The 16,210-nt window shown below is 36.1% G+C and overlaps 1 protein-coding gene and 2 long non-coding RNA genes across 9 annotated transcripts; 2 read left to right on the top strand and 1 right to left on the bottom strand.

Moving 5' to 3' along the window:
• Positions 1–441: 441 nt before the first annotated feature.
• On the bottom strand, positions 442–6,513 carry LOC148906251 (uncharacterized). 5 transcript variants are annotated; one of them, XR_016121411.1, is made up of 6 exons: positions 5,833–6,513; positions 3,748–3,828; positions 2,706–2,877; positions 1,861–1,932; positions 1,318–1,405; positions 442–844 (listed from the first exon to the last, which is right to left on the bottom strand). It is a non-coding gene; the product is annotated as an uncharacterized LOC148906251 (long non-coding RNA). The 5 variants fall into 5 exon arrangements; XR_016121410.1 differs by having other exon boundaries at positions 5,735–6,513; XR_016121413.1 differs by lacking the exon at positions 5,833–6,513 and having other exon boundaries at positions 2,800–2,877; positions 3,748–3,880.
• On the top strand, positions 1,437–4,278 carry LOC116294200 (uncharacterized). 3 transcript variants are annotated; one of them, XR_016121403.1, is made up of 5 exons: positions 1,437–1,918; positions 2,238–2,326; positions 2,813–2,896; positions 3,774–3,854; positions 4,154–4,278. It is a non-coding gene; the product is annotated as an uncharacterized LOC116294200 (long non-coding RNA). The 3 variants fall into 3 exon arrangements; XR_016121405.1 differs by having other exon boundaries at positions 3,774–3,858; positions 4,154–4,249; XR_016121404.1 differs by lacking the exon at positions 1,437–1,918 and having other exon boundaries at positions 2,216–2,326.
• A 465-nt stretch (positions 6,514–6,978) lies between the features above and the next one.
• Positions 6,979–9,520, top strand: LOC116297626 (uncharacterized). The gene has a single exon (XM_031705886.2). The coding sequence runs from the start codon at positions 7,618–7,620 to the stop codon at positions 8,731–8,733; it is 1,116 nt and encodes a 371-aa protein (XP_031561746.2). The 5' UTR covers positions 6,979–7,617; the 3' UTR covers positions 8,734–9,520.
• Positions 9,521–16,210: the final 6,690 nt, after the last annotated feature.

Genomic DNA, 16,210 nt, shown 5'->3' on the forward strand with positions numbered 1-16,210 from the left:
GCTCTTGTTTTACGCCTAGAACTTTTTGCTAAAACTTCGTGTTCAACGTCGTTAAGAGACAAGATTCGAGGGGGCGTAGCACGGCACAATTTCATAGTGAAACCTGCTCCCGAAGTTTCGTTTGCGGCACGAGTATATAAGAACCAAAAGTTGTTCACAATTTTTTTCTTTAAGTTTCATTGTGTGAAAGGAACTTAAAATCAAAACAGGCGCGCGAAATGGCGAAGCCGCATTAGGTTAATAAACTTGATAATTTATCAAAGTGTAATAAAAAATGTTGGCGCTTCATGCGTCTTGAAATCTTTGTTTGTTCCTCTTTGTCTCTGGGTGTATTTTATTTTTGGTCGGGTGGAGTCTAGACATTAAAGGATATTTTTCAGCTGTTGTTTTATTTCTTTTATTTTTTATTTTTATGGGTCAGACAATAAATATCACACAATAAAGGTTCGATGTTCTTTTATTATCAACTGCGTGATCTAATGAATTCAAATGAAAGGATTATTTCAAACCCACGATTTTTTTTTTGTTATGAAAATTTAAAAATCACGCCTTAAAAAACACAAAATTAAAGGACACGTGACTGGTCACGTGACTAAATAACATAATGGTGTTTTTTGCCTAAAATAAGCGTTTTTTCGGGTTTTTATCCTCCGTAGGGAACGAATATAGCCTTTTCTGGTCATGTTTCACATTTCAGGCAAAAAATATTGCTCGAAAACCGTCTGTTTTTCGCTAACAAATCAAGATTTTTGTGGGATCCCTGTGGAAAATGCTAGTTCCAGGCCCTTGTGATCATTTCAATTCATTTCAAACTTGCTTCCTTCGCAGTTCGACGTGTGTCAATCTGTGGAAATATAAAGAGAAGTTTTTACAAGAACAAAAAAATTTTATTAGCTCGTGCTCCATCTAACTGAAAGATAAGGACACGAGAACTATGAAAGGTAAGAATTATTGTGTTTTTCTGCGTTATTCTGGCGTTTTTCCGTATTTTTAACCAGTTTGTAGATTTCGAATGTTCGATTGACCGCCATGACACGTGTTGGCTTTGAACTCTAAGAGTTTCACTTTTTCTTCCAAAATACAATTAAATTTGCCACAAATATGTAATTTTAGAAAGTTTTCAAACAGTTTGTAAGCTTAATTTGAGTATATTTTCATTTTATCCATATTTTGAAACTTTGGTCATCATCGTTACACGAAACTTGGTTCGTGAAAGTTTAAATCCTCCCCTCCCTCGTTAGAACCATGAAAATTCTAAATATTAATGTCCTAATGATTTATCTTTCATCGTATTGCAGTCTTAAAAGTATAACTTACACGTGAAACACTCCATAAGGCTGTCCAGTGATCTGTAACAAGATGGAAACCTGACATCTGAACCTCATTACCATACTGCATCTTGACTCTAACCAACATATAATGGAATACTTCAGTATTAATCTGGTAATGATGGGTATAATGCACTAAAACAAGAAGCAAAAACACTTGATACAATGTTGTCTATGAGTATAGAACTGTAAATCAACCTGTTGATGACCCTGTGACCTTCATAACAATATGGACTTCCCTTGTTGCTGTATGAATGTTGACCTGAATATCAACCTGATGACCCTGTGACCTTCATAACAATATGGACTTCCCTTGTTGCTGTATGGGTGTTGACCTGAATATCAACCTGGGGATGACCCTGTGACCTTCATAACAATATGGACTCACACTGTTGCTGTATGGGTGTTGACCTGAATATCAACTTGATGACCCTGTGACCTTCATAACAATATGGACTTCCCTTGTTGCTGTATGGGTGTTGACCTGAATATCAACCTGATGACCCTGTGACCTGTAACAATATGGACTCACCTTGTTGCCACAAAAATATTGTTCATATCCCAAGCAGCAGTTTATTGCTAATCATCAGGTATGTATATTACTCTGCAGAACAATTTCATACATAAGTTAGTTATACAATGCTTTGTTGAGGCACTCTATGGGCTATTATTTCTCAAAGCCAACATGGTAGATGTCAGACAACCACAGGGTTCCCACTGTACAACATGGTCTACTGCTGACCAGTACTGTATACTGACAGGACTGAAGGATTGACATGGATTATACCCACATTATAGAACATTTATACAATGTAGTCTTAACTAGTATCTGCTAGTAATATAATCATTTCAACAAATATCTATAATTGTTTCAGGTTTCTAAACAGATCTCTTTCACTTTTTCAACAGCTTGATGACAAGTATTGGTATGTGTCATCATTAGATTGTGATGATGCTACATTGCATCAAGCTATTGCCAGCAGATGTATGACAGACAAGTAAGTTAAACTATTAGCTATGTTAGAGAATATAGAAATGCATCCATTCCAAATTAGTTATTTGTTTTTGTTTTTGTTTTCATTACATTGCAACTACTGTAACTGGGACCACTTGAACAGTTAGACAAGAAAACAAACTAAAATGTAGAATGAAAACAATGAATTCCAACTTTGGGTAGTGGAGCCAATTAGAAACCTAGACAGCATGAGAATCGTAATTTGATCCTGATGTTGGATTGTATTGTTTTCATTCTACAATATGATTGGTTCTCGCTGTCTAGGTGGCCCCGGTTATAGTAGTCAAACTGTAAGAACAGATGTTAGTAAAAGAAAATGAGCATGAATTTCACCTATATTTTATTATTGGGTAGACCTTTACCTTATTTGCAAAGTAAAAACAACACATGCACAGCCATTACACAAAGAAATAATACTCAAGGGAATGCCACATGAACTAAAATCAATATCTTTGCCTTTTTTCACCAGGTTGTCAACATCTTCAGCCAAGCATCATGTTGTCATAGTGATGATGTTGTCAAGGCCTGGACAGTCTGCAAACATGATAAACAAGTAAGTTTACCAATACATAGCAACTCTCTTACAATACCAACTACAGTTTCCAAGCAAAGTATTGTTTTAAGGAATGATTCAAACTCTTATATTTTGTTGCTCTATTTTATTATGATGTCAAATGCAAAGAATCTTGTTTCAATACTAAGAACCATAGTAGGGGGGCAGAAAAGCAACAGCACAAAGAAAAGTGGGAAAAATTGTATTTTTTAGAATCAAAACAAACAATAAATAGCAGCCAAATACTGGATATGTTATGGAATAATCACTGGTTTATAAAATATTTGGAAACCAGAAGTATCAGAGCTATCAATTCAGCTGCAGAGTAAAAGGAGTCCCAATTAACCTAGTTGGCTCAGGCATAATGTTTTCCCATCATTTCAGACCATGTGTAGTTCCCTTGAGAATAAGAATATTTGTTTAAGTTGCATCCATATTCATGTATCTTCTCGTGTACAATTGTTAAACAATCATTGTTTAAATTAAATGACACATGGTCTGAAATGGGAAAACATTATGCCTGAGCCGAGGAGGGCTATTCTTATTGTTGTTTACCATGCTGTCCCCTTGTAGACAAGCTGTGACAGTGTTTTAGTGACCACACAAATTACTCAATAAAGTCCTCTTCATTAGTATTCAAGGGATTTTTATATAATGAGACATCCATCTTTGTACATAAAGAATACTAATGAGGATTACTTTATCACAGATAAAATTACATCCAAGTTATATAAATACTTAGAGCCTCATAAAGGCCAGTCTTGTGTATGATCTCCGACTGCGCGTCGGCCTACTAGGGGCCCGTTTTACAGATATCAATCTGAACTTAGCTTACTGTAGTCAACACTCACCAGATCTCTTTGACTTTTTTCAACAGTTTGTCAGCCTCTCAGCCAAGCATTATGTTGTCATAGTGATGATGCTGTCAAGTTCTAGCCAGCAGATAAATGACAGACAAGTATGTAAGTTTAGCTACTTGATATCATGTTAATATTAGGGTACTTCGCATACATAGCAATAGACCCCTTGATTTCCTAGAGGAATTGTTCTGGGGGACAATACAATAGGCTGTCTTTGCTTATGCAAAAAAAAATCCATTGTTTTGTTCCCCAGAACAATTATTCCTCCGTATCGAACCCACACGGATATCGAACCAAGGTCACATCACTGCAGCATGCTTACTCCCATTTTCAAGCATATGACTTTTGCCATTTGATTCTATCTGATGTACAATTTCTTTTTGTTTTTCTTTTCTAGCTTCACCAATTCTGTCATATTCAATTATACCAAGCTGCAAAGCCTTGTAAGATGATGCAGCACCATCAAGGGCAAGTCAATCAGTACTGATGACAGGAATCATCCACCAAGGATATCAATATGAGTAACATGGTTTAGAGATTGAAATCTTCCAAGAATTTAAAGAAAAAAGAATTGATCTAGCATTTTTCAGGAAAAAAAAAAAAAAAGAAAAAAAAAAAAAAAAAAAAAAGAAAAAAAAAAAAAGAGAATTAAAAAAATTTTACTACCTAGGCCTAGGAGAAAAGTATATCTTGTATAGACAGAAATGTCAAAGAAAAGACAACAAAAAGACATGCATTTAAAAGAAACATTTTGTGAGAGAGTTTTCTAAAACTACAAAAAAATTTGAAGATGGATCTGAAAGCATTTCAGAGCTTTACCTAGGCCTAGGGGTGAAAAAAAGAGCTTTAAGATTTCAAATAAAAAATTAAATAGTAAAAAAATATGTTTTTGGCTAGAGGACTGGTAACATGCAGGGCTCAAAATAACACAAATGTTTTTGCAGGACAAGTGAATTGTGACTGTAAAATTTCTTTCACCATTTTATTCTCAAAATCCTATGTGAATTTTTTTTCTTATTTTTAACTGCAATCAGAAAATTGGGATTGCATGTTGCCTGCTATTTTGATCCCTGCAGATAAGTTTATTTCACAGATACTTTCGTAAACTGTAGGAATTTTTTTTCATTGTTTACAAATCCTGAAACCATCTTGATTCAAAGAACTTTCTCACACTGCAATGAGAGTAAGATTAATCCCTAAGTATATTTTATCTTAAAGAGACTACAAGTATAATTTACAGTATTCACAAAAAAATCACCAAGAGGTGTTTCAGTTCCTTGCAAGACTTTATCAGATAAAGATGAATTAGAATTTATTCAATCACCTGAAAATGTAGTCATAAAAGACCTTGCAAAATTAATTGATTATTGAATATGGAAAAAAAAATATTTGACAACCAGTCCTCTAGCCTCAGATATTAGATATAGGAGAGTGTTTCACCAAAACATATTAAGATACTTACTCCAAATCAATTAATTATCCAGTGCTTGACGCCAACACTAGTCCACTAGTCTCGACTAGTAACTCTTTGCTGTGGGCTAGTGAAAATAAGGACACTCTAGTCCTGACCATAGGCTAGTGGGTTTTTGGAAGGTTATAAAGAGAAAGTATTCCATTGTCCAGGAAGTATTTTCTGGGCTCATAGATTACTCTGCTGAACTACTAGATTTATAGACTTACTAGCCCATTGCCTTGTATCTGCAAAAGTGAGTGTCAAGCACTGTTATCTTAATCAAAACATTTTACAACTAGTCAAGGGTTCTCAGTAAAAACCAAACAAATTTTAAAATTATTTTCTGTTTTGCTCATGCAGTTTCAATTTTTACAATTTGAAACAAATTAAGATTGGCTGCTAGTTTTAATAAATATTTTTCTTTCAAAATCTACTGGGAACCCTTCACTAGTTAGAAACACTCTCCTATATCTAATATTATCATCATTTATTATTTGTACCAGAAAAATGAAATACACTTGATACCTCCCACGAGGTCCTACCAGCACCAAACAAAAGCTGCCCCACCAGGCCAGGAAACCACAAAAGGCGGTACAACATTGCTGCTCTTGGCAGAGTCTAACCTTGAGGCTATGATCAGATGATTGCTCTGGCAGTGAAGGTTGTAGGTAAGGATACCAGGTGATGGCTCTCTGCAGATTTCATGGGAGTACGCTGATGGTATGGATGCCAGTACGCTGTGCAGGTTAGTGTGAGTAAGAGCAGAGATAATCATATCTCACTATTCATGGGTGTGTACAACAGTGATAACTTTAGGGGCGGTGTGCTCAATAGACTTGTGTAAGACACCATTCAGACTTTCACACAAGTAGATTATCAACCTGGGAAGACTAGAAGTTGAATCATTTCTAGGTGACCTAATCTTGAGTTCAATGATGTTCGGCTAGACTGATATACAAGGTTCTATCATAGGATTGTAATTTAATTAGTTTTTTCACCAGCAAAAAAAGACCTCAGTTTTATATTAAAAAATAACAACAAAAAATCTCTTATCAAAAACAAAAAAAAGTATATCAAGTAAAAAGATACAAATGAAAAAAGTCATACCATGAGTTCAGCATAGTGGGCTTAGCCAGGAATTTCTGAAGGGCAAGGCCCCAAATTTAATAAGATGCCATATTATTTGAGTCCCCAAAATGCTGAACCAAAAGGGGAAAAAATATGAAAATTATGGTATCAATTCTAAAAAAGCTGCCATTTTGTTGCTCATGCAGCAGAACCAAGAAAATAAATTAAAAATGTGGAAAACTCTTATTACTCAAAATGTACAGTGACCACCAAATGAAGAAAATAACTATTTAAATATTATAAAAGCAAATATATGTCACTAATTTATAACATGAAACTGAGGTCTTGATAAGATTTTTCATTTTACCCATGAATAACAACTTGCATTAGCTAATTATGCCTTTTTTATTAGAGCGAAGGCATTTAACCCGTGAAATAAAAAATACTAGTCAACATGTAATAGTCAAAAAGACACAAAAGAAAACAATGGAATTTGGGTCTACTAAAGTGTATTAGTCTAACATCTATTTCACAGGTCTAATGACTTCACTCTATTGCACTCTTCTTAATACAAGATTGTTGAAGAGAAATGAAGTACATGTAGATTTGAAATCTTTTTCTCTCTCATTTTTTGTACACCTCTAAACATGTTTGTAATTTCAATTAGCTTGCTGCAGTCAATCTTCAAGCTTATTTATAAGTCAAGTTTATTATGATTTGATCATTAAAACTTGCAGTGAATGACCAGCTGAGCCTGTGACCTATTGCAGCATTGTTTATGATCCTCATGATAAACATTTTTTGCAGTAGTTGGTGTTGTGACAAACAGAGACAGTGACCAAAGGAATAAAATTAATGACAGCCCATACTAAAGGTTTAAACATCTTTCACATCACATTCAATGCCAACACTCCCATGACATGACCCCATACTAAAGGTCGATGTATCTTTAACATACCACTCAATGTCGACACCACCATTAAATGGACCCATACTAAAGATTAGATATTTTCAACATGACACTTGATGCTGACACCCCCATTACATGAGCCATTTTTATAGACCCAACTACAACACTCTGTTCTCTTTCACCATACTCCATATTATGCCCTTATTATGCGTACTTTCTTGCGCATGCGCAAGGCGCCCACGTTTTAAAGATCCATTATTATGCAAATTAAGAGACAAGGTATATAACCACGTGCAGAGCCAAGACCAAGCCTCTTCTTTCTTCGTGCTATCGCACTAGGTAAGCCCTCGTTTTGCTCTCGCTTCGTTTCACTTAAGCGAGTTTTTCCTAAACCATTTCTGTCTTTATTCTGTATATATTTTGTCAGCCGATGAGTATGTCTACTGACAAGCAGAACACCAGTAAGTCCTCTTCTCCAAAACGAAAGAAAGTTGCCGAGGAAGATGAGTCTTTGCTCTTCGATGAAGAGATGGATGATACTCCAGATATTTCAATACGAGCCGACTCGGCTCTGTTCAAGAAGGATACTTTGCTCCAACTGCATCATCATCTGGGAATTGATGAGATGTCTTCAAAAATTGACAAGCTGACTCAGCTTATCGAACGTTCAAGTTCTGTTCCCGACTCGGGACACGATCCCAAAAGTTCTAGTAAAGAGTTTGACCCTAGTGATCCACTAGTCGATGACCTTTCGAGTGATGATTCTGACTCACAAGCGGATCCCGAAGAGTCTGAATTTCCACCGTCGATTTGTGATGTTAACGAAACGAAAGGTCCTAAAGTGCTAGATTTCCTAGCCAAACGAGTGAACGAATCGTTCACCTCGAAGCCAAAGGAGGATAGAATGAAACCTCTTGTGGATAAATATCGCACTCCCGAAAATTGCGGGCTATTGTGCGTTCCACGAGTAAATACTTCACTTTGGAACGAATTGTCCCACAGGGCCAAAACGGCCGACTTAGGACTTCAAGAGGTGCAAAAATCTGTTGTCAAGACTGCCCAGGTAATAGTTTCACTTACTGAAACTGTGATTCAAGCCAAGAAAAAGAAAGAGCTAATGAATCCTAAAGATCTTGTGGGCTTGTTGTCCGAGGCCATTTCTTTCATCGGCAATGCCGGTTACCAAATGTCATTAAAGCGCCGAGAACATCTTAAACCCGAGCTAGGCAAAGGTTATAAATCATTGTGTGCACCATCCACTCCAATCTCGGAGCTTCTCTTTGGCGACGACCGGTCAAAGAATGTAGACGACATCTCTAAAGCGAACAGGATTGCCACAAAAATTACAGGAAATGATCGAAGTGGAGGCAATCGAAAACGCAAACGCGAAAACTACAAGCCTAGGGATCATTTTTTATCCCGAAGAAACCCGAGTTCATCTGCTCGGGACAATCGCGACAACTACGAGAGCTACAAACTACGACGCCGCCCGTTCAACCAGAACAAACCCCAAACCAAAACACAAGATTCATACAAGGACAAGTGACCAATGTAAGTGTCACACCTTCTATAACAAGTTGTACAATGGCCGGCAATTTAGCTCTCAAGATTGATGAATGGTCTAAGATCACTTCTGATTGCTGGATTTTGCAATCAGTCAAGGGTTATCGACTCGAATTCGAGTCAATCCCGAAGTTGTCACTCTAGTCGCCTTGTCTACGGCCCAAAGATGCCAATCTCTTCACAGCCTTAACCTTTCAGACATGAAAGTTCTCGATGACAAAATCGTGTTCGTCGTAAAAGACCGCCTCAAGACTTCACGTCCAGGCAAACCTAATTTACGTGTTGAAATTGCTGCTTTCGCTGAAGACTTAGACTTGTGTCCGAAAGCACATTTACTCTCCTATATCAAAGAATCGCAGCCCCTGCGTTTCGCAGGACAATCTGTAGTAAACCAATTATTTATTTCATATATCAAGCCCCATAAGGCAGTCGGTTCTGCTACTATAGCTCGTTGGCTTAAACTAGTTTTGCATAACGCTTCAATAGACACGTCAATTTACAAAGCTCATAGCTTCAGAAGTGCAGCGACGTCCAATGCCCTTTTCAAGGGAGCATCACTAGTAGATATTCTCAAACATGCAGACTGGTCTTCAGTCAATACGTTCAACAGGTTCTATAATAAACCTATTGTTCGAAGCGATCAATCATTCGCGAATTTAGTCCTTTCATAAGACTAGTTTAACTATACAATTCGTTGTAAGAATTCAGATTTCAGATTACAAGAATCTCAACATTTGCAATCTAATAAAAGTAATAGATGATGAAATGCAAATCACGTATGTCTTATGCTATTTATCATTTGGCATCATTCTTCGAACACGCATAATAAGGGCATAATATGGAGTATGGTGAAAGAGAATTGAAAATTAGACAAAAGGTACACTTACCTTGCAGGATAATTGTAATTCTCTGAGCCATACGGAACATTATGACCTTATTTTCCCACCCGGTGTTATGATTACCTGGCTTTAGCTTTACTACCGTACTTGGCACTCATGGTAGTCCTCTTGACCCACCCTGATCATGTTTGATGCCAAATGCTTTTCCTTCCTCACATTTACACAAAGAAAGAAGAGGCTTGGTCTTGGCTCTGCACGTGGTTATATACCTTGTCTCTTAATTTGCATAATAATGGATCTTTAAAACGTGGGCGCCTTGCGCATGCGCAAGAAAGTACGCATAATAAGGTCATAATGTTCCGTATGGCTCAGAGAATTACAATTATCCTGCAAGGTAAGTGTACCTTTTGTCTAATTTTCAATTCTCAAGTATCTCAGGCACGCTACATCTTTAGTATAAATCATTATCATTATCACTGCTTACTCAAAAGGAACTCTAATCTATTAATGATTTCTTACATTCTGTGTTGACAACATAAAACGTGAAAAAATGCTAGATTCTTAGCTACAGTATATAGGTGGTATAATGAAAGCACTATATAATGCCTCACCCTAACCCTAATGGAAAACAAAAGGAAACTTCTCAAATGTTTAATTAGAAAAAAAAGTGCCAAGTTTTTAGCATCACTTTTGAATTGAATGAAAACATTAAGCAAAAATGAGAAAACAAACTACTCTTTCTATAAGACTGGTTATATGTGCACTAGGCAAGACCTTCTCCAAAAGCACTATGTCAAAATATCTACAAATGCACAAATCCATCAAATCAGATGAAATACAACGTGAATGTGTGCTATTGAGTGGAAGTGAAATATGCAAGTTCAATCAATAATCATAACAGTACAGTGCTCACAGCTTCTTAGAAAACAGAATGAATAAATACATGCAAAGCATTGTGGGTATTCTTTAGGTGCCTGCTATTTGTGTCCTTAAATAAATGTCTCATAATACTATTTAACAAGTATTCAAATATTGAAGTGAATATCGGGGAATAATAACAGAAATGAAGTTGAGGTCATTATTCTCGATATTCACTGAGCCTGAGGTGAATAATTGCCCTATTTCACTATGACGTCACATCAAAACAATCTATTGTTTAAACACAAAGAATCATGGTCGTCGGAGGGGGTCAAACCAACGCAACTTCACCGAAAATTGTTCTAAAACCCGTATTAATCCACGAAGAGAAGAGAATAGCCAGCAAATGCTCAGAATATTTTTTAGTACATATTAACACATATTATATCTGAAAACCAGGCCATTTTGGGTTAAACTGTTTTGCTAGGAGCAAATTTAGTTGAAGTTTCTATTGGATTTGGTGATTCTATCCCCCACATAAACAAACAGTGACGTCATAATGAAATAGGGCAATTGTTTGTATAGGAAATCGCACGATCTCGAGTACAATTTGGAAATTAATAGACATGAGTAATGTTTTGAAAGTTCTTGTAATTGCATTTAGGCAAGTGCAGTTAAAGAACTTTCAAAACATTACAAGTGTCTATTAATTCCAAATTGTATGAGAAGATCGTGTGATTTTTTGTTTATAGTTCACTCAACAAAATTTCAGTAAAAATTGCGCATTCGACGCCGTTCATCTTTGTCTATTTGGCGGCTGATTTTCAGTCCATTGCGCAAGTGAAATGCATAAAAAAGATTAGTTCTTAAATCTTTAAAATTTTATTTATATGTTTTTAAGATACAAAATGATAGAAAATTATTGTTTTGATATTGCTTTGGCTGTGTTGCCATAGCGACTTAATTCCAATTAGAAATCCCTATGCTTCCAGCATGCAGGTTCTCTCTTGTTTTGCTTTGTTAACTCAACATTTATGCTCATCTTAGGTTGTCTTTCCCTTTTCCTGTTCCAGGACACTATCACTTGGGGTTTCCTCCATTAGGTTGTCTGGATTTACATTATTTTCATCCTCCTTTCATCTTGCAAAGAAAGCACTTCTTCAATAGCTAGGCTTGCAATCATGTTCACTCACTGTTTTCAGGCTTTTATTGTCCTTCCGGTGTCTGGAACCAATGCATTCTTTTCTCTACACTGTTTTCTTGCTTCATGATGCACCATGAGAGATTAGTTGTTTCAATCATGATGGTTTACAGACTGTCTTCACACTGTACTGTTCTACAGTGTCTGGAACCAATGTATTCTTTTCTCTGTACTGTTTTCTTGCATGATGATACACCATGGGAGATTACTTGTTTGATAGGGTTACAATCATGATGGTTCACTGACTGCCTCATACTCTACTGTGCTACAATGTCTGGAACCAATGTATTCTTTTCTCTGTACTGTTTTCTTGCATCACGATACACCATGGGAGATTACTTGTTTGATAGGGTTACAATCATGATGGTTCACTGACTCTCTTCATACTTCTACTGTTCTACAGTGTCTGGAACCAAAGCATTATTTCCTCTGTACTCTTTTCTTGCATCACGCTACACTATTGATCTCGCGATGGTGTAGACTGGATGGTGTGTCTTCATATAGCACTTGCTGGCACATCTTGCACTTTGATTGGTTGTCAGTTCATGCTGAGATTTGCTGTTTGGTTGTTGTGTCTCTGTTCAGGGAGTTTTCTTATTGTTGGTATTCAGACTTCAGGGATTCCTTTACCACTGTCCCAATTAATGTTATTAGGACTAAATGGCTTCCTTGACTCTGCGTATAATTATATTGATGGGGGTCTCTATCTACTCATTCAACATCTTCCTAGCCAAGACAATAACTGGTCTTGTGTTCATGTTCAGCAATCTCTTGTGTTCTCTTTAATTCTATCTTGTATAGGTCTTCCTGTTTCTTTTATCTAGACTTTGTAACACTCGCTGTAAGGCATCCTGTAGACAACAAATTCTTGTCGGCCAGGAGGAACTTTGTCTTAGGGGTGCACAAATTAGCTATGTAGTGTTGATTCTGATGTGAAGGGAGTTTGTATGCCATGAAGACAGCAGCAAAGGGTGTAAGAAAAGCCTTGGAAGATCATTTGTTCAATGGGCTTACAATCATATTGTATATAACAGACTTTCTTCATGCTTCAATTTCTTTCTAGTGTCTGGAACCAATGCATTCTTTTCTCTGCATTGTCATCTTATCTCACAGATACTTTGGAAGATGTTTTGGTCACTGGGCTGCTTATCATTGGGTTGTCGTATCATGTATCAACAACGTCTTGTTTGTCTCCATTTGGGTGTCTAGAATTACTTTATTCTTTCATCCTCAAACCTTGGAACTACCCAAGACTAAATTAGTGCTTTTTACTTGAACCCCTGATGTAAATAGTCACTGAATGTTTTATATTTAGTTTAATCATTTTAGAGGGGCACAGGGGCTAGATCGACCATACTATAATATTACTTTGTTTCATATATATATTATATATATATTGTACAGTACTCTTAGTATTACTTTCAGGTATTGGCATCGCCTTTTCTAATGTTTAATTAATCCATCTTTGGCTACCATGAGGTGATAGCAATTAAAAACGAAGCAAACTGGCCAATACCTGAAACTCTCTCATACAAGTCTTTTCTACAGTCTTTTCTACATGTTCTGAAGTGATCATGTTCCTTTATCTTATTTCATATTCCATCCATTTTTCCACTGTCAATTAAGAGTTTTAACCAATCATTGATTGGATAAAATTAGCATGGTAAAATATGTTCTTTTACCTTGCGAAAAGACTTGTACTTTACTTCATAATCAGATAGTTTGATTTCTTGCTTTTGTTGACTTATATGATATTTAACTGAATCACATACAGGAGCTGCTTAGTCAATTAAAGTAACAATATCTCAATTACTTCATGTAACATGTTGAAGAAGGAACAAACCTTGATTAATGGTTAATAGGGCACGCCCCAAGGATTGGGTACCTTAGCTTGTGTTTGATCCCTAAAAACCCAAGATTTTTACAGTCATTGATTCTCAATATTTAATCAGCAGCACTCCTTTATATCTAGTATAGCATCTTATATAATGTTCAATAGTGAGTTGCATCAAGTCTATCTTATTTTCATGATTCTAATGTTCTTTACAAATTTCTTATATATTTTGTTCAATAACTAAATGTCTTATGCACCTAGTAAATATCTTTGGCCTATTTATAGCTTTGCTACTATGTAATGGTGCTAATCAAGATATTTATTAGTTTATAACATATTTGATTAGAGCACTAGTTTAGTATGGTCATCTAGTGAAATGGGATCATACATTAAAAAAACAAACTGCATCAAATGTTCAAGTACTGCATTCAATTTTTTTTCAATATGTAACAATTATTTACCAAAGGTGAAGTGATTATCAGTGAAAATATGTTGAGCAGTGAGTCTTCAAGCAGAGAGGTGAACATTCACCATAATCACTGAGCCTGAGGGGAATATTTGTTTTAGTATAATTTTAGACTTGGATATCAGACAAAAAACGAAATTCAGGATAAAAAATGTTTTAATATTACTTCCATTCTGGCAAACTTTGAAAAACCTAAACACCACTCCAGCAAAGATTATCATCTCAGAATCGCTGGTCACTTGTACCAATCACATTGCTCAAACTTGTATATTCAAGTCTAAAATTATACTAAATTATGAAATCACCAATAAATTAATTTAGTTAACAAATTTTAAGTTTATAAGAATCTTATGTAATATTTTATTAAAGAGCAGGATCATCCAGCCCTACTTTATCAACATTAGCAAGTAAGCGAATATGACACTATGGATACCATTTGTCTCATCTTCACAACAAAAATGACAAAAATATTTTCACTGTCCTTAAAATGAAGACATAAGCTCAAAGATTCATCTTCAAGATATGAACTCCATCACTACAGAAAACACCTTTCAAAAATATTCACTACAGATAACACCCTTGCATTAAGAACAAAGATAACCAGTCACAAGACCAATCGTTTATGTACCTTCTTCAGGCGAATCTATCTGGGGCGTCACCCCAAGAAAAATAAGGAATCATATCCAGTTTAAGGAGCAAGTTCACTCAGGAAATTTATCATCTGCACTTGGCATCTCCTTTCAGAAACAATCTTTATGTTCTGGAAAATCGACGATACCTATAAACCCTGAGTTGTACCAAGAGTTGAACCAAAACTAGGTATGATTCTGTCATATAATACTGCCTTGGAATACTCATCACTACAGAAAACATGTTCTAAACCCATTCACTAAAGACAACAGTCTTTAATGCAAAGTATGACTTTCACAAGACAAACCATACCACATTAATTAACAACCTTTGCAACGGCCAATGTCTACTCTTTCAGCCTTCAACATCAAATTCACAAACGACTCTTCCTCTATAGAGAAAAAAAGTCCTGTCCTACAGCAGGTCATGATCTATCAACCTGCTAGGGCTTCAACAGACTAGACAATGTCTCTTCTTTCAGCTTTCGCCATGCATTCAACATTAAATTCACAAACACCTCTTCCTCTATAGAGAAAAACAGTCCTATCCTACAGCAGGCCATGATCTATCAACCTGTTATGGCTCCAACAGAATAGACAATGTCTCTTCTTTCAGCCTTCACCATGCATTCAACATAAGATTCTCAAACACCTTTTCCTCTAATAGAGAAAAACAGTCCTGTTCTACTGCAGGCTATGATCTATAAACCTGCTGCTACTCCAACAGACTAGGCAATGTCTTTTCTTTCAGTCTTCACCATGCATTCAACATTAGACTCTCAAACACTTCTTCCTCTATAGAGGAAAATCAATCCTGTCCTAAGGCAGGTCATGATCTATCAACCTGCTAGGGCTTCAACAGACTTAACAATGCCTCTTCTTTCAGCCTTCACCATGCATTCAACATTAGACTCTCAAACACCTCTTCCTCTATAGAAAAAAACAGTCCTGTTCTACAGCAGGCCATGATCTATCAACCTGCTGCTACTCCAACAAACTAGACAATGTCTCTTCTTTCAGCCTTAACCATGCATTCAACATTAGACTCTCAAACACCTCTTCTTTAATAGAGAAAAACAGTCCTGTCCTACAGCAGGCCATGACCTATCAACCTGATAGAGCTCCAACAGACTTAACAAGTAACACAACCCCTGGGAGCTGCTTCCTTGTTTTGAAAACATTGCACTTCAGCTATATTTGATATGCAGAAGAGAACATGTTTACGACACAGGAGTCACAGTGGACTCTCACTAACCAAATGAGCTATGCCTGCTACGTTACAAATAACACAGCTCACACAGTTCAATCTTCCTTTTTGGAAGCTGCTTGAAACCAACACTAGGAAACTTGTAACAAAGACTCACTGTGTATTCTATAGTTATTAAAATTTATAGTCATTTATAGTCATTTAATACTTTAATTATTTATATTAGGCACAGGAATCATTTTAAGTAAAATAAATATATTTTCAATTCCAAATATTTAAAATATATTAAAATAAACCTTGAGTGAACTCGCTTGAGTGGCCAACCATGGTTTGTTGGACTTGATATACAAGATACAGTAAATGTATAAATACATCAGGCAAAACCTTGACTTAGGGTTTAGAGTTAGATTTATTATTTACTACTAA

This window comes from Actinia tenebrosa, unplaced genomic scaffold (genome assembly GCF_029948245.1).
Source record: "Actinia tenebrosa isolate PJP-AT-01 unplaced genomic scaffold, QUT_ActTen_1.0 PGA_scaffold5__44_contigs__length_20552954, whole genome shotgun sequence".
Taxonomy (NCBI): Eukaryota; Metazoa; Cnidaria; class Anthozoa; order Actiniaria; family Actiniidae; genus Actinia; species Actinia tenebrosa.

Bases quoted from the DNA above. Each gene is read 5' to 3' on its own strand.
- LOC116297626 (XM_031705886.2), top strand. From the start codon at position 7,618: ATGAGTATGTCTACTGACAAGCAGAACACCAGTAAGTCCTCTTCTCCA.